This window comes from Anas platyrhynchos, chromosome 9 (genome assembly GCF_047663525.1).
Source record: "Anas platyrhynchos isolate ZD024472 breed Pekin duck chromosome 9, IASCAAS_PekinDuck_T2T, whole genome shotgun sequence".
NCBI classification, from domain to species: Eukaryota; Metazoa; Chordata; class Aves; order Anseriformes; family Anatidae; genus Anas; species Anas platyrhynchos.
The window spans coordinates 14,805,589-14,822,338 of record NC_092595.1 but is presented as its reverse complement, the minus strand read 5'-3'; the positions used below and the strand labels follow the sequence as shown (position 1 = coordinate 14,822,338).

Sequence of the window (16,750 nt, the reverse complement as noted above, 5' to 3'; positions counted from 1 at the left end):
AGTTGGGAGAGCCTGAGGGGACGACCTGGGGGACCGTCCCCCCGGCACAGAGCGGGGCCCGTGGCCACGGAGGCTTGCTCGGCAGGTCGGTGGGTTTGTTTTTGAGGTGCCCCCAAGAGTTTTGGTTTTGCTTTTGCTTTTTGAAAAAAAAAGGAAAAAAGAAAAAGGAAAAAAAAAAAAAGGGCGGAAGAACCCAGCTCTTTCGGTCTGAGGCTGCAGGGCTCTTACCCCACCTCCTCCCTCTCTGCCTGCGCTGCTCTGTCTCCTCCCCACCTCGCTCCCCGCGCCCCAGGTTTAAACACAGCGAGGAAGAGCAGCCCTGGGGGAGGGGCTGCTTTCAGTGAACCCTCCCAGCCCCCAGAGTGGGGGCTCTGGGTCCTGCTCCAGGCACATGTCCCCTTGTCCCCTTGGGAAGAGGTCTGCAGCAAAACCAGGGAGGCCAGCATCACCCTGCCCGCATCAGGAGGGCGTTTTGGGGATGGGCGACTCGCAACTGAGTCTCGAGGCATGTCTGGAGCCTGAGGGGTTTCTCCAGGCCAAGAGTGATTGAGCTCAGGGCTCCCCTGGCAAACAGGGAGGAGAAATTGAGGCTCTCGTCCATTCCTGCTCCTGCAGCCCAGATCCCTGTGTGCTGCCACCCCTGAGCATCTCCTGTGCTGGCGGCTGCAGGAAATAGCCCTGAGCTGCTCACGGGGCACGGGTAGCAAGAGAAAACTGCTTTCCAAAGAGTCCTCCTGCCTGATCCCACGCTCCCCTCACTCCCATGGCTCCCCCAAGCCACCTGAGTGCCCCCCAGTCATCCCTGGGGCTCAGGCAGACTGGCACAGCCCCATTTCTCCCTGCTGCGCTGGGACAGCTGCGAAACTTATGGCCTCACAGCACCTGCACACCGCTGCCCTGGGACAAAGATGCAGAGCAGTGTGTTCACGGTCTTCACTGCGACTGGCAGGAGGTGACCCTGTCAGGGCCAAAAAAGGCCCAGACCCCCTAGCACAGATCCTGCAGCACACTGGATGCCAGGGAAACGGTGACCTGATGTTTTTTGGGGGGGCTGCCCAAAGCAGGGACCTGCCTAAGGGGTCTCGCGCCGGGTCAGCGCGCTCACTCTGCCTCCGCGGTCCCTGTGCCCTCGGCGCCGTGCTCGCCACAGCCCTACCTCGGTGGCCCCACCAGCCACCCCTGCGCCCATGGGATGCCCTGGAGGTGGGGGTCGTGCCAGAAAGCAGTTCCCTCATGCGAAAGAGCTAGTTCCTTCCCGGCATGCTCTCCTAAAACCTCACCAACCTTCCTACTAAACTGAACAGGGGGGAGCGGTCGTAAAACGGATCCCGGCCATCACACAGCGGGCACTCCGGAAAGATGTCTTCCTCCAGGTCCTCCGCCTCCTCCTCCTCCTCCTCCTGCCCCTCGTGCTGCTCGTCAGCAGGCTCGGTGATGTCGGAGTCGGGGTTCGAGAAGGTAGGGGAGGGGGTGAGATCAGCCATGCGCTCGCTCATGCATGTGTTGAAAAGAGGAGAGCTGTTGCAGCCAGAGATATCTGAACTAAGGTTAGTACAACAAGATAGAAGACAGGTTAACACCAGCTGTTCCAAACAGAGAGAGCAAGAATAGGAATTTTGCTTTGCCTTTTTTTTTTTTTTTTTTTTTTTGGATTGGTTTGGTTTGGTTTCTGCTCAAACCGAGGGATGTCGGGAAACAGAGACCTGCCCGTCCAGCACATCTTTAAAGGAAGCCACCAACGGCCATCAGCTATAAAGTGCAGAAAACAAGAGTGACCCAACCAACTGGTGCAAACACGGGGATTCCCGTCGCTGGCTTTGCAGGCAGCGCAGCGGGGACAGAGCACGAGACACGAGGCTGGGTGACACCCCACCACCGAGGGGAACCCCGCTGCCGGCAGTGCCACGGCGTGGGGTGACACCTCTGCGGCACACGCGTCTGCGTGTCCCCCCCGGGGCTGCCTGTCCTCGCCGCCGGCACCGCGCGGGGAGCACACGGAGACGCACGGCACGGGGGGCACAGACAGAGGCTTGGACGCGAACACCTCGGGCTGGGCTCGCAGACAGGCGGCAGGCACGGTGGCACGGGCTCCGCGCCCACCCCTGCCTGCAGCCCCTCTGCCGGCTGTGCCCTCCCGCAGCTGGCAGCCCCGGCGGGGTGGCACCGCTCCGTGGCAGGCAGGAGGGTGAGCAGCCACCGCGGGGTGCCAGAAGCAGGCGCGGCGGGGCCGTGGCGAGCGAGAGGCCGGCTTTTTCTGGGACGCCGTGCCCCCGAGCTGCGTGTTGGAGGAGACAAAGCACTCACCTGCCAACCAGCCTGAACCACGGGAAGCGGTCGTAGAAGGGATCTCCGCCGGTCACCACGTTGTCACAGTCCTCGATGACGCTCGAAGGCACTTCTGCTGCACGGTCGTACATCTCGCGCATTAGGTCCAGGCGCTGCCTGCGGGCACAGGGACACCGGGTGGCTGTGAGAAACCAGGCCAGGGCCAGCCAAGCCCTCCCCCTCTGTCAGCCCGGTGTGGGCATTTCTCGCCCTACCTGAGCTTCTCCAGGGTCCAGTAATGCGTTGCCCCGTTTTTCTGGTCCTGCACCTCCACAGCCACGATGGTCCGGGGGAACGGCCGCTTCTCCCGGTCCTTGGCAGCATCAGGAGGCAGCAGGTCGGGAGGGAGGGGCGAGTACAGCGTGTCCGTCAGGAGGACAAACTGGAACTGCACCTGGAAGGGGGGAACGAGGGATGGCGACCTTGCCAAAAGGACCATGGCACCGTCAGCCTGAGCTGTCCCTGGCATGTGCCCAAGCAACACCCAACCATGCACACTCCTCTGGCTCAGGGCTCTGCTGTGGGTGCCACGCAGTCACGGAGCAGCCGTAGGACCAGGCTGATCGCCAGAGGAGGAGGACTGCTCACCATCCTAACAGGAAAACTAAAAGTGGCCTTCAGCAGGCTCTAACAGAGGACAAGGAGGGGCCCTGCAGCAGGGCTCACCCTGAGATGTGGCATGCACTAAACACAGGAACACTTCAAAAGGCAGGCTCAGAAATTTGTGCAAGAACTGTGCAGGGTTAAACACAGAAATGCTGCCCCTGGGCGAGGAAACTCCCTGAGTCCTGAGTGAGGGGCAGCCAGCCCTGCTTCCCCCTTGGCCTCTGCCCTTCCCGTGCTGCTGGAGCCACTTCTCTCAGGCTTCCCAGGCATCGCCGCGTGGGGACATGCTCAGCTGTGTGACGGGGATGTGCTGCAGCCACCCGCTCTGGACTCTTAGCTCCCTGCCAGCACACAGCTTTGAGCCCACTGGCTAAGCCTGCAGGGACGAGCAGCAGCACCATGCGCCCTGCAAAACCCCAAGGGACTCGCTCCCAGCAACGCCGCGGCGGTGGCAACCAGAAGCTTTGGCCGGCAGCAGCAGGCACCCACCTTTTTCTTCAGCTCCACACTGATGGCGTTGGCTTCCTTGAGGAAGATGGCGTTGCCCCACAGCAGGTCACGGAGAGAGGTGAACTGGTACCACTTCCACTTTCTGAAGGCCCAGAGGGCGAGCTCGAACTCCCGCTCCGTCCACTGCACTGTGGGACGCAGAGGGACAGTCACCACACGTGCCCCATGGCCAGGAGGAGGACATGGCACAGAGGTGCCTGGTACATGGCACTGCTTCCCACGAGGAGCCCCTGCCAGCACCTGCTCGGCCGTCAGGCAAAGGAGGTGGGGAAGGGGTTCGGGTGCAATGATGGGCAAACCTATCACAAAAAACCCTCCTGGTGACTTCTTACTGACTCACCAATGTGCTCTGCAGCCAGCTGTTGCACTGAGGTTTTTTGTTTGGTGTTTTTTTTGGTCGTTATTCTAAAATCCATTCTCCTACCGATTTTCTGGCTGTTTTTTATTAATGCCTCCTCGAGAGGGCTGACAGGATGGAGGTGAAACTCAGACCATTCCGTTTACCCTCCCCAAATGCCTCTGCAGGTAATGTCAGCGCACAACACGCAGCACAGCCAGGCTGCCCACCCAACTCCTTTCACCCCTCCTTCCTCACCAAGCACTCACCTTCATCTTCAGGTTCTTCTTCTTCCTCATTGGCCTCAGGGTAATACCTGGAGTCCATCTGCTTCTGCAGAGCCTCCAATTTGCTCTCATAATCCTGGGAAAAGCAGGGAGAATGATGCAGCCCACAAAATGTGATCTTCAGCCAACCTCTGCACATCCCTCCTCCCCCTGCAGCCTCCTCCCTCCTCCGGGTCCACATGGATGGGCAGCCCCAGGAACGACGTGTGGGTTTGCTGTCATCTTGAAGATGCACTGAGCCACCCCACAAAAAATTCTGCTGGGGTTTGGTGGTGCTCAGGGAGCCTGAGGAGGAGCCAGGCGTGGCCACCTACCAGCCTCTGCTGCTCCAGAAGGTAATTGGCCTCCTCCCTCTCCCGCCGGTACTGGTCCTCCAGCTCCTGCAGCCTGGGAGGAGCGGGGAAGATGGGGATGAGCGACCCGAGCTCCTTCCCTCCCCTTCCTCCCAGCCCCAGCCCCAGCTCCCCACCTCTGCTCCATCTCCTGCTTCATGTCGATGCCCTGCTTCTCCAGCAGCTCTCTCTGGGCAAAGGCCCAGTCCACGGGCTCGGCGGGCGTCTCCGCGCACGGGGTCCGCTCCCGCTCCTGCCGGGCCTGCTCGGGGTGGTTGAAGCGGAAGACGTGGCTCTTGCCCATGATGATCCGGTTTCCTGCGGCGGGGACAAGGGCTCAGGTTTAGGGGCAGGGAACCCATGCGGGGTGGCGGGCCGGAGCACCCTTCTGGGGACCCACCTGACCGCAGGACGCTGGGCTCCGTCACCTTTTTGCCATTCACGTAGGTGTCGGCGCCTTCGCAGGGCTCCAGGGTCACAATCACTGCGTGACAAGCAGCAAGTGGAGGGGCAGCCCCGGGGCCCCGGGCACATCCCCACCACCACAGGCAACAAACGGGGCTGGCAGCAGCGCTTGGCCAACCTCACGTCAGCCACAGCAGGCCCCAGGACTAAGAGGGCGGGATGAACCCTCCTAGGTCCGGGATGAGCCTGGGCAGCTGGAGCCCCTCGGGACAAGCAGTACCTTCACCGCCCGTCCTTGTGTCGCTGCGGAAGAGGCAGTGCTCTTCCTTGATGAAGTGCCCGCTGAGAACAATGTCCTGCCTCTTCTCCGCATCTTCCCGACCAACCCTGCCGGGGGACAGACAGCTTGAGCCGGCTCCGTCCTTCCTCAAACCAGCCCCTCCTTGAGGCTCCAGCCAAAAATACCCTCTGGGCTCGCCCCAAGCAGCCCTTGGTGCTCGGCAAGACTAATGTCCCCCGTGAGATTGCCCCGGACACGCATTTTTCCCAAGCAGCCACGCCACTCTGGGGATGCCCGGGGAAGGTGCAGGAGGGCAGGTGCCCAGCAGCACTGAGATACGGGCTCTGCAGGAGCCAGCCCTCACCTGGTGATCCCGTCCTTGATGTAGTAGAGAAGGCACTCAGACATGAGCGGGTCCTCGTTCAGGTTGACCAGGTGGGGTGTCTGGGGGAGGCAAGGACACAGTCACCCCGGTGCACAGCAACCCCCCCAGCCTCACCACGGGGCCCCCAGCTCCTGCAGCTGCCCCGACCTAACCCAGCGTGGACAAAACGAGGGCTGGACTCCAACTCTGCACCTCTCCACGCTTCCCTGCTTTCCTCTTCCAAGGACCGAGGTCTGGGCAGCTTTTCCTTGGTTGTTTGGGAAAATTCCTGTTGTAAGCAGGCCCAGCATGGAGCTGGGAGCTGTACAGGAGGTTTACAGAAGGTGAGACAGAGACTCTTCCTTTCCAGCAGCTGTTTCAGGATAAGAGGAACTAAAAGCCCCTGTTTCCCTCCACGGATGACACGGGGACAGATGAAGCACCCAAAGGAGCAGGTCCCAGCCCGGAGATTCATCCAGAGACCTGAAGCCTTGCCCCAGGTTGGCTTGCACTCCCTGCTCTCCCTCCTGTGGGTTCCCTCCCACGAGCCACAGCCTCTTTGCTTCTGATGAGAGGGAATTTACTCCCGGGGCCACGGAGCCCTCCGACCGCAGCCCGCTTGGCTCGTCCCACTGCCAGCAGCTGCGATCGTGCCTCCAACCAGCAGCAAAGTCCTGGGGGCATCAACGGGTGAAGCTCAGAGTTTCCCAGAAATAAGAGACACGGGAAGAAGTGTGGTATCAGCCTGCTGGCACCCAGCATGCAGAGGTGTCCCCGTCAGGAGAAACCCTGACGGCTGCAAGGGACTCACTCCAAACAGTGCAGGAGGGGAAGGGGAACGCAGGCTGTTCTCCGTGGCGGCTGGCAGGAGTAACGGGCCACAGCACGTAACCCGCAGACCTCTGGGCAGACACGTAGCCCCTGGGTCTGAGGGAGAAGCTCTGGGACTGTTTTAGTTTGCAATTTCACTCCAGATTTGCAAGGTTTGGGGAAACGGTCACCCCAGTGATGGCATATGGTGGGGCAGCAATGCCCGGCTAGGTTTTGCTCTCAATCCAAATGTGTTTTGCAGGCTTTCAGTGCTAACTTTCCTTGCCAGCAGCTGGAGAAGTCAGGGCAGTTGTTACCCACCAGAGAGCCGAAGAGCAAGTCGGCACCAAGACCAGCACAGCAAGGCCACCGCCCGGACAAACCTGCTTTGGGGAATAAACCCCCACGCTTCCTACGCACACATCGGGGGGCCTAATGGGCAGCGGCTGCGACGGCAGATGGAAAACAAAGACAGCAGTGTAAAACCCGTTGGAAGAGCCACGTCAAGGTCCCGAAGGGCTCGTTGCTGCTTGTCCTGGCAGGGGCTGGGGGCAGACCCCACTCTCCTTGCCCTGTGTGTCTCGCAGGACGCTGTCTGCCAGGGGCACTTAGCCCACTGCAGGGAAGGGGTGCCGAGGAGCAGTGGGGCTGTGCTGCTGCTGCTGCTGCTGGCACCTATCAGGGCTTGCGGCCAGGTGAGCTGCTGAGGGCACGGCCAGATTTTGCTCCAAAAATGCTCTCTGGGATGCTACATAAACCAGCAGTATTAAATGCTCCTGCACCTTCGTTTCTTGGTGAGGATGCAGGGTGACAGCACCATGCAATACCCCAGGGCGTTAACAGCTGACACCGAGCCCAGCGCAGCCACGGCCCCTGAGGCTCACCGGTGTCCCCTGGGTGGGGACAGCATCCCCCACGTGCCAGGTGATGCAGAATGACATTGAAAATTTAGCCACACGCTTCTATCAAAACAGCCCATGGTGGATGTACAGGGGTGGCACTGAAATGTCCATCACGGGTTTCATGGCAAGGAGAGGGCAGTTAACACCCCTGGGAGCTCCAGGGAAATATTTGAGGCTGGCCAGCAGTGGCAAGGTGGGTTTGAAGGGAACTGCATGGGTACAAACCTGCCCTCATTTGCCAGGGAAAATAAGACAATCCTACCTTTTTAGGAGAGAAAACACCCAGGGTGCCTCCGTCCTCCCTCATGGCCACCCCCATCTCGGCCAGCAAGGCTTCCCTGCAGGAGCAGCAGGAGCAGAGGTTGTCAAAGACACTCTGGACCCCGCAGCCACCCGCCACCACCCGCCACGTGTCCCCACTGGTGGTGACCCAGCCCGGGTGATGCCCCACGCCCGCCAGGTGCTGCAGCCCTGTGCAGAGTAGCCAGGGCAGGGCTGGAGCCCACCTGGGGGTGGTGGAGGGTGCCAAACTGCCCCCATCCCATCCCATCCCATCCCATCCCATCCCATCCCATCCCATCCCATCCCATCCCATCCCATCCCATCCCATCCCATCCCATCCCATCCCACGTGCCGAGAGGCTGCAGGCAAGAAGGGGGCCAGGTGCAGGGACCCCGACCCACCTCTCCATCCGGATCGCCTCTGTCCTGCGCAGCTTCTCCTCCCACGTCTCGTTCAGCTCAGCAATGATCTTCTCTGTTTCCTGGCGGGGTGAGCAGGGCTCAGCATTTTGTATGGTCCAGCGACCTGCCCACCTGGGCTGGGCTCAGCCCCCGAGGGAGCCGGCCCTGCTTTCAGGCTGCTTTCAAGGGGCTGCGGCAGTGCTGCACTCGCATTTTCCTTTCATCCCCTCGCTCTGCTGGGAGCGCTTGTCCCACAGCAAAGGCTGGACCCTGCTGTGCCAAACCCGCTCCTATCCAGGGCACGTCGTGGCTCTGGGTCCATAGGATCAGAGTGACAGAGTCTTCTGGGTTGGAAAAGACCTCAAGGTCACCAAGTCCAACCACCAGCCTGACACACCGAGCCCCGTCCCTAAGCCCTGTCCCTAAATGCCACATCCACACGTCTCTTAAACACCTCCAGGGATGGTGACTGCACCACCTCCCTGGGCAGCCCATTCCAATGCCCTTTTCTATGATTTTCTATTCAGAAATTCTCCCTAATGTCCCATCCAAAACTCCCCTGACATGACTCGAGACTTTCCTCTCTTGTCCCACCACTTGTCACCCAAGAAGAGAGACCAACACCTCGCTGCAACCTCCGTTCAATTGCTTGTAGAGGCTGGGGGGCCTCCAGCAGGGTCCTCCCCACCTTCAGCTCGCTGTCCTCGTAGCCAGGCCCCCAAACTGGTGCAGCCTCACCACGAGGGGACAACCACTGCCCTGGTCCCTCTGGCCACGCTGTTTCTGACGCAGGCCAGGATGCCACTGGCCACTTTGGCCACCCGGGCACAGCGCTGGCCCACACTCGGCTGGCTGCTGAGCAGCACCCCCGGATCCTTTTCTGCTGGGCAGCTTTCCAGCCGCTCTCCCCCGAGCCACAGCGGGGTTGTGGTGCCCCAGGCGCAGCACCTGGTACCCAGCCGTGCTGGATGTCGTGCGGCTGGATGCGGCCCAGCTCGTCCCGGTCCCTCCGCAGAGCCCTCAGGCAGATGGCCCAGCCTGGCAGCCCTCCATCCGCTGGCTTCCAGAGGGAGGAGAGGAGCAGAAGACGCCAGCCTCCTACCTTAAGCCTTTCGATGGCCTCTTCGCTGCCTGGAGCAAACATGATGCGCTCGTGGAGGCTGGCAACGGAGGCGGCGCGGCTGGAGAGAGCTGACAGGGAGGAAGAGGGGCTGATGCCGGCAATGGCGTTGGTCACTGTGGAGAGATTGTCATGGCGTTGGCTCAGCTCTGCCCCGCTAGTGCCATTATTGTTCTCAAAGTCGGACACATCTACGGGCGGGGAAGGAGAGGGACGGGACGGGGGGAAGACACAAGGGCAGGAAGAAGGAAGAGAGAGAGAGAAAGAAGATAGAGACAAGAAAAGCTGTTGGGAAAAAAAAAAAAAAGTGGCAAGAAGAAAGGCAAAAATCAAAAGGAAAAGGCAGAGCATTGGCAGAGCAGGCCAGCAGCAGGGCACGGCTCCCATGCCTCGGCCCCGGCCCGGGACTGTTGTTGGCAGCAGCGCCTGGGAGCCCTTCCTGGCCCATGGGGGTGCTTTGTGGCAGCACAGGGTGCCCAAACTGCCCCTCTCAAGCACCCAGAGCTGCCCTGAGCAAGAGCTCCCCTATCTGCAGTACGCTCTTGCCATTTGTCCCAGTGTCAGAAATGCTGTTCTGGCCCCAAGAAGTCGCAGTGAGCAGGAGATGGGACAGGGGCACACGCTCCCGGTGGCAGCTCAGCCCACGGCAGCAGGGACGCAGCCTCCAGCAGCCCGGGCAGGTGCCGGGTGCCGTCTCCCAGCGGGATGCTTGCAGCCACTTCCACTGCCCGACACAGATAGGTCGGGATCCCTCACCTGGGGGCCACCGCTTCTAGGGGACAGCCAGCTCCTGATGGAGAACAAGAGCCCCATCACTTCGTGGAGCCCCCCTGCCTCCAATTCGTCCTGTTCCTCCGATGCCCCCCGAATGGCCCTCAGCAGGACTGGTCACTGAGGTGTCCCGAGGCCACTCGCACCACGCTGTGCTTTGCCTGGCACTTTTTTTCTCCCAGGAGCACGGACCGTGCCCGCACAAGCAGCGCCAGCAGCAGCAACCAGCCCAGCAGCAGCAAGAGCAGCAGCAGCAGAAGCAAGGGGAAACACAGTGACAGCATGGGAGCGTGGGGCTTTTCGGTGAACGCACCGCTGGCGCCCTGCCTGGCAGATTTGCAGGGCCTCACCCCTGTCCTGGGCTTGGCGAGGGCATGGGCGCAGTGCAGAAATGTCCCTGTGCCACCCGTCCCCCCAGCGGGGCACCAGGTTCCACTGCTGCCCCTTCGCTAGCACCCTGGGGCCAGCTCTCGCTGCCCTTTCCCATGCTGCACGCATGCTCCTCGGCACAGCCTGCGCCTCCCAAAAAGCAGAGAAGCAACACAGAATACCAGTGATGGGGAATACACACATTTGGATCCTTCCGCAGCAGGATGGGCTAAGAGAGAGAGAGGGCAGGGAGCAGGGGGGAAGACAAAGAAAACAGAACAAGAGTGGGTTCATCTCGGTAGGATTCATGGCAGCCTGAAAGCACGGGGAGGAGAGGACACGGACTCCGAGCATCCTCCTGGCACCTCGGCCAGGCACCCTGCAGGATGCTGGCAGTGGGAAACGGGGAGGGGCAAGGGGGCTGCCGGGGCAAAGCAGCTCCTCTGGGACGGCACATGTGTGTGCAGGGCCTGCTGGGGGCGTCCCAGCAGGGGTGGTGGCAGCGGGGGACGCAGCCGTGCCCCCTGCTGCATGGCAGGGCAGACAATGAGATGGCCGAGGTGCAGGGCAGGACACGGGGTGGCTCTGGGGACGTCCCCTCTGAGACACCAGCCTGCCTCTGCCCAGCGCTGCCCTGGCGCGGTACCTACTGTCAATGATGTCCCCGAGACCCTGGGCATAGAGAAGGTCACGCAGACGGGCCACCTCGTCCTTCAGCTCCCGGATGAGCTTGTTGTTGGGGTCCTCGTTGATGACGGCGTTGCAGCGGATCTGCTTGGCGCGGTCGGCATACCTGGGGAGAGGCACAACCCTGAGCAGCTGGGTCCCGAAACCTCCCGTGCCCTCATCTAGCTCTCCATCTGGGGCCTACCTTAAAGTGCTGAGGGTCTCGTCGTAGTTGATGTCGGCGGGGCTGAGTGCAGCGACCATGGCGGTCCTGGAGTTGCCCCCTGCACGGAGAGATGCCAGGCTTCAGCAGGGCGGCTGTCCCTGCGGGGACCCTCGCCCCCTGCCATGCCCCCCTGTGCCCGTGTCCTCACCCAGGTTCTCCCGCAGCAGCCAGGTTAGCACCGAGTCTCGGTAGGGGATGAAATCTGTCTTCTTCTTCTTCTTGTTCTAGGGAGAGGGAGCAGAGGGATGGGCTGCCAGGCTGCTCGCTCTCCCCCAAGCAAACACTGTGACCAGTGCCAGCGCTGTCCCCAACCGCAGGTGGGCACCTGCAGTGGCACCTCACCCCTAAAGGGCTCATCACAAGCCACCTCACAACCCATTCCCACCCTTGTAAACCCAAACCCATCCAGCCCTGCCTGAGCACGTACCTTATTTGGCCCTGAATCCTGCAAAGAAAGCAGAGAGACTGCTTAGCTGTTGCAAACAGAAGAGAGCAGCAGGGAGGGAGGTGACAGCGAGCTGCTCCCCTCCTCTTCACCCAGCACAGGACCCCAGGTGCTCCATCCCTGGGAGCTGGGAGCTTGGGTGCTCCATCCTGGGCAGCCGGGCGCCCCACCCCCCCTCCAGGTACCTACCATTTCGGCCAGAGCAGAGATGACTTTCCCCAGCGTGGTCAAGGACTTGTTGATGTTTGCTCCTTCCTGGTGGAGAGACCAAAAGCCCAGATCCTCAGGCCCTGTTTCAGAGCAGCGCTAAAGCCCGGTGCACCGAGAGGATGGAGAAGCCCCAGCACAGGGCGGGCAACCAGCAACTGGTCTTACTGGGTGACCAGCACCTCCCAGCTGGGGCTTGCGGACCCTACTGGCACTGGCACTGGCACTGGGCAACTCTCAGACAAAACACCGCTGAGAAGTGGCAGTTTCCAATACAGCGTGCAAGGAATCAGGCAGGGAAAGGACAAGTGGCACCCAGGGACCCATGCCATGCTCTCACCTTCAGCCTCGTGCCCTTCGCGCCGGTGGAGTCAGCTCGCTCGCTGCCAGCCAGATCCACCAGGCTGATTTTGCTGACCTGCGGGCACAGACAGCAGCTGTGGCAGGCTCGGCTCATGCCTAGCGTGTGGGCAAACTGCCCCCCACCACGGAGCTGCACCATCAGCAAGGTGGGAGGAAACACCTTCAGCAACCGTGAGCCCGCTCTGGATGTGGAGGTGGGTTTGGCCAGAAGCAGAGCTCACATTCCCACCAGCAGGGGCAGTGGCCACACGGGGCCAGAGATGTCCCTCCACGGTGGTCTGGGAGCCCAGCATGTGGCTGGGACTTAACCCCATCACGTTTCAGCCCCCCAGCAGCCACACGGTGTCCCCCCACAGGCACTGTGGCACACAGAGCTCTTGCAGCGTTCCCCTGGGGCAGTGCCCTCACCTTCTCGGTGGTGATGTCCGTCTCGGCATCGTGTCGCTTCTGGGTGAAGATGATGTTGAAGACGGCGTGTGAGCGGCTGCTGGTCTCGTTCATGTTGGTGGCAGCCACCGTGCTGCGGGGAGAGGAGGGCAGAAGGTGTGACACTCTGCAGGGGACAGCAGAGCGTCTGGGGACAGGTTCAGGACAGGGAAGGTGATGGGAAGGCCACTGCAGCCAGGAGAGGACTCTGGGCTCCAGGAGTGACTGGTCAAATCGGGTGACATCACGCCTCACTTAGGGACCTCAGGCCCTGCCCACAGCACCGGGGACACAAGCTTCAGCCCACGTGTAGGTGCCTGGGGACACCCTTTGGGGACATCTGGAAGCCCTTCAGATCCTGGTGTTCTCCCGCTCCCCCACTCACCGGGCCTTGTTCCCTGAGTCCATGAGATCCTGGATGTCATTGTAGGAGGTCACAGCCAGCTTGGAGAGGTCCTCGACATAGGGCCCCATGAGGGGATGCTCCCTCACCCGCAGGTTCCCCTTGTTCTTGGGGTTCAGGAGGTCTCTCACCCGCTCGCAGTATATCTCCATGTAGCTCACCTGGGGACGGCACACGCGGGGCTCTGGGTTTTGCCCAGAAGTAACACACGGCCGGGCACACGCTGCCGTCACGCCAGGCCTCCACCAGCCCATCCTGCCCCCGGGAAGATCGGGCTGGAGCAGGCAGGAGGCGCGGTGCCTTACCTCCACGGAGTAGGACATGTTGTCGTTGGTCGTGTCGTTGATGCGGGAGAAGAGGTCCTCACACAGCTGCGGGGGAAAGAGCCAGGCTGCTCAGCCCCTGAGCAGAGGGATGCTCCGCTCCGGGGCACACAAGCCACGAAGATTTCCACCTTCTTGCCCCAAAAGGCAGAGCAGCAGCGATGGGACAGCTCTTGGCGGGGTGGCAGGAAGGCCCCTGGTAATGTGGAGGGGACCGGCACCCGCAGAGCCTCTCCCTGCTTGGTAGGGACTTGGGCACAGTCCCTTGCTCACACTGCCCGACCAAACCTCTGCCCTGGGGCCTGGGTGAAGCTCCCCGTGGTGTCCCCTGACCAGCAGCTCGTCTCCCCTGCTTCTCCTTCCCTCCCAGCCACCCTTTTCCCTTGTGCACCCCGCTCAGGTCAGGGGGAGCCTGTCTCCAGGCGGTACCTGTGGGATGATGCCTTGCTGGTCCTTCTCCTGCTTCCCCATCATGGTGTAGGATTTTCCAGCCCCTGTCTGCCCGTAGGCAAAAATACAGACGTTATAGCCTTCGAAGGCATGCTGCAACATCTCCTCGCCGATGTCCCGGTACACCTGCTTCTGAGATGCATAATTGATGTCTGCAGGCTGTGGAGAGGAGAGAGGGGCGATCAGAGGAGGCCATCCTGCTGCATCCCAGCCCCGTTGCGGGCTCCAGCCAGGCTCTGGCTCCCCGCCGCTTACCGTGGTGTGGGACCAGTAGGAATAGTCAAAGCTGAAGCTTTTCGGTGTCTCTTTGGGTTGCTTCGGGTTCAGGATGGCTGGGGACAGAGAGAGGGATGTGAGGGAACTGGGTGGTACCATCGCCTCCCGCATCCTGGGCAGGCTGTGACGGGCTTGGTGCCAGACAGATCCCCGTGGGCTGGAAATCAGGATGGGGTCCCTCCAGCTCCACCGTGGGGGCCAGGGAGAAGGGCAAAGGCTCTCCAAAATGCCCTGGTGAGCGTGGTGCAGGGAAGCTGCTCCTTCCCTTGGGCTGCCTCCTGCTCCATCACGCACCCGCAGCAGCGCCGTGGGGACAGCCCCCGGCACGGAGGTCCCAGCCCTCCCTGGGGGGCACGAGTGGGGCAGGAGCAGCCGCGGGGGCTCTGCCTCCTGCTTGCTCCGTGTTTTATTTTCAGTACCTGATCTCCCCGCAGCAGCAGGGTGATTAATGCCCTGTGTTAAACCACCAGCGGAAACAAGAGCCTGCTTTTTCCCATCCCCTGGTGAAAAGGACGTTGCCATGGAAATTGGAGACTGCATCTCTCCTCTTTCTCACTCGTTCGATGTTTTTTTTTTTTTTTTTTCCTCTCCACCCCGTAGAGTGTTTATGATGTTTTTCTTTTTTATTTCTGAAATAACAGGCACTCGGAGAGATGCGTCAGAAGAAACCCAAAGCAGCAGGGCAGTCACGGGACGCGGCGCTCAGCCATCTCCGGTGACATTGGAACGCCCTTGCGGGTTGGGAGGGGTGCCACGGCCCCAGCCGGGCTGCTTGGGGGGGCTGGGGGGGCGCAGTGCCCACCAGAGGGGCACTCAGCTCCCTGCAAGGGCCTGCCAGGGCATGGAGGTGGCAGCAGGACCAGGGTGCCCCCAGCCACCACCATGGTGCTGGGGCTTTGCCGAGCAGCTGGAGGAGCCACACAAATTCACCCCGTATCACAGCGTCTCCCCCAGGGTGGATGCTCGGCTGCTGTCCTGCTGTGTGTCCATCCACAGCCCCCCCAGCACGCCAGCAGCGTGCCCTGCCTGCACCGAGGCACACGGTGACCCAGCACACTCCTGCTCGGGATGGTTGGGGAAAAAAAAAAATACACGGCTTGTTCCCCTGCGCTCCGTACAGGCTGGGTCCTAAATTAATGATGAAGCCTGCCCACGAGTGCCAGGGTCGCTAGGGAACGGGCTGGGCTGTATCAGATGGACAAGCATGTCCCTGAGCACGGAGGTGACAGAGGAGGTGAGGGGACAGGAGGAGAGCTGCCGCCGCTCCTGGCTGCTGGTCCCAGCACGCCGACACGCACTCACTGTGTGCAGGGTCCTGCGCTGGCCAGGACAGACGGGGTGACACTGGCCAGGACAGACAGGGTGACACTGGGCTGTACGTCTGCAGTCGGACCAGAGCCAGAGGCTGGCTGTAAAGGCCAGCAGGGTGGGAAGCGGGGTCAGGACCAAAAACTACAGCAGGGAGCTGCCAGCAGCCAAAGCTCATGGCCACAGCCCAGGCTGCGCCTCAAGGAGAAGCTCAGACATCCCCCGAGCTGCCACCAGGCGCAGGTCCCTGTTGAGACCCAGACCTGGGTGGCACCGTGCCTCCCCTGGGGCCGGGGATCACCCACCCGTGTGCGGGGCCCCTCTGGGCAGAGGTGGCTGCAGGGGCAGGCAGAGCATCTGCGGTGTCTCCGGGATGGGGAGGCTGCTGCCGGCACTGGTGCCGTCTGTGCCGGGCACGGGGCTGAGGAGGGGCCGGGGATGGCACCGAGCGGCTCTGGGTGGCAGCCCCAGCTGCAGCTGCCCGGGGGGGCAAGTCCCCAGCCTGGACGGAGCTGGGAAATGGAGGAGAGAAAGCGTGCCACAGCCCGCTGCATGTCCCCTCCTGTCCCTGAAGCTGGGGCGCTCTCCGTGCCCCTTTCTTTCCTGGTTATTTGCCACTGAGTGGATGGGTGCTGCCGGGGGGCTTTCCCTCACCGCCCGTCCTGGTACTGCTGGAACCCCACCTGTGTGTGGGGACCCTGGGGTTTCACACAGCTGGAAGGGGGAAAAAGGAGGTGGGGAGGAAAGCGAGACAAGAGAGGGAGGAGGAAAACATCTGGAGATATCCCTGGGCTTTGCGACAAACAAGGGACGAGTATTGAGCAGGATAAAGCAGAAAAACTACACGGAGAGAAAATCATCGTCATATTTTAAATCCCTGTGTCTCGCCATGACAACTAACATCTCACAAGGCCCCAGGCTAGAATAAAACCCTGGAGAGCAAATGTCGGGGGGGGGAGAAATGCCTGGAAAAACGTCTGGGCTGGCAGCACCGGTGGCCAGGCTCCCCCTGCCCCCGGCTCCCAGACCCCCGCCATTCAGCGCCGTGCTCGCCCTGGGGGACGCGGCTCCAGCCGGGGAATATTAATGTGCTCATGGGAAGGAAGCCGGGGTGTCCCCCCCCGCCCCGTTCCCTGCAGCACCGCCACAGGAACAAAGCAGCAGTGTTGGTGGGTGGGTGGCCACCGCGAGCCAAAGGGGGCGGCGGCTGGAAATTTGGGGGAAAAAAGGGCTGCAGAGAAGGGTTGGCTCCTTCCCCCTCAGCTCCCTTCCCCAGCCACCCCCTGCGCCCGGCGGGGCTTAATTAATTACACCGAATGAATTATGCAGAGCACAGACCCCTTCCAGCCACGCCAAGGGGATCAGCCTGGGCTTTGTCGATTCATCCATTGCCCAGCGGCTGCAGTGGGGGAGAAAAACCTCGCAGTCAGCAAAGGGCCGGCTGGGAGCTGCGGCCGTGGCACCCACACTGGAGGAGGGGGGGGGACATGCCCAGCTGAACGGCTGCCACGCTCCGAACCTGATCCTTCTTGCACCCCGGGGACCCGCCAGACGTC

General features: G+C 61.7%; 1 protein-coding gene across 23 annotated transcripts in view; it reads right to left on the bottom strand.

Annotated features, from left to right (window-relative positions):
* The window catches only part of KIF1A (kinesin family member 1A), a 36,467-nt gene that overhangs the window by 15,458 nt on the left and 4,259 nt on the right, over positions 1–16,750 (bottom strand). For 7 of the 23 annotated variants that reach the window (XM_027464322.3, XM_072042528.1, XM_072042530.1 and 4 more), the window contains exons 3-27: positions 13,866–13,942; positions 13,590–13,769; positions 13,143–13,208; positions 12,820–12,998; positions 12,417–12,528; positions 11,986–12,063; positions 11,628–11,693; positions 11,421–11,438; positions 11,142–11,217; positions 10,973–11,051; positions 10,752–10,894; positions 10,304–10,330; positions 8,944–9,152; positions 7,842–7,921; positions 7,421–7,496; positions 5,447–5,526; positions 5,083–5,189; positions 4,798–4,881; positions 4,535–4,715; positions 4,380–4,452; positions 4,048–4,141; positions 3,421–3,569; positions 2,541–2,719; positions 2,305–2,442; positions 1,285–1,542 (exon numbers count right to left, since the gene is read on the bottom strand). In XM_027464322.3, the coding sequence (XP_027320123.1) occupies positions 1,285–1,542; positions 2,305–2,442; positions 2,541–2,719; positions 3,421–3,569; positions 4,048–4,141; positions 4,380–4,452; positions 4,535–4,715; positions 4,798–4,881; positions 5,083–5,189; positions 5,447–5,526; positions 7,421–7,496; positions 7,842–7,921; positions 8,944–9,152; positions 10,304–10,330; positions 10,752–10,894; positions 10,973–11,051; positions 11,142–11,217; positions 11,421–11,438; positions 11,628–11,693; positions 11,986–12,063; positions 12,417–12,528; positions 12,820–12,998; positions 13,143–13,208; positions 13,590–13,769; positions 13,866–13,942 (2,809 nt within the window). The remainder of the gene's footprint in view (positions 1–1,284; positions 1,543–2,304; positions 2,443–2,540; positions 2,720–3,420; positions 3,570–4,047; positions 4,142–4,379; positions 4,453–4,534; positions 4,716–4,797; positions 4,882–5,082; positions 5,190–5,446; positions 5,527–7,420; positions 7,497–7,841; positions 7,922–8,943; positions 9,153–10,303; positions 10,331–10,751; positions 10,895–10,972; positions 11,052–11,141; positions 11,218–11,420; positions 11,439–11,627; positions 11,694–11,985; positions 12,064–12,416; positions 12,529–12,819; positions 12,999–13,142; positions 13,209–13,589; positions 13,770–13,865; positions 13,943–16,750) is intronic. The other 16 variants (XM_072042534.1, XM_038183822.2, XM_027464336.3 and 13 more) reach the window with 6 other exon arrangements.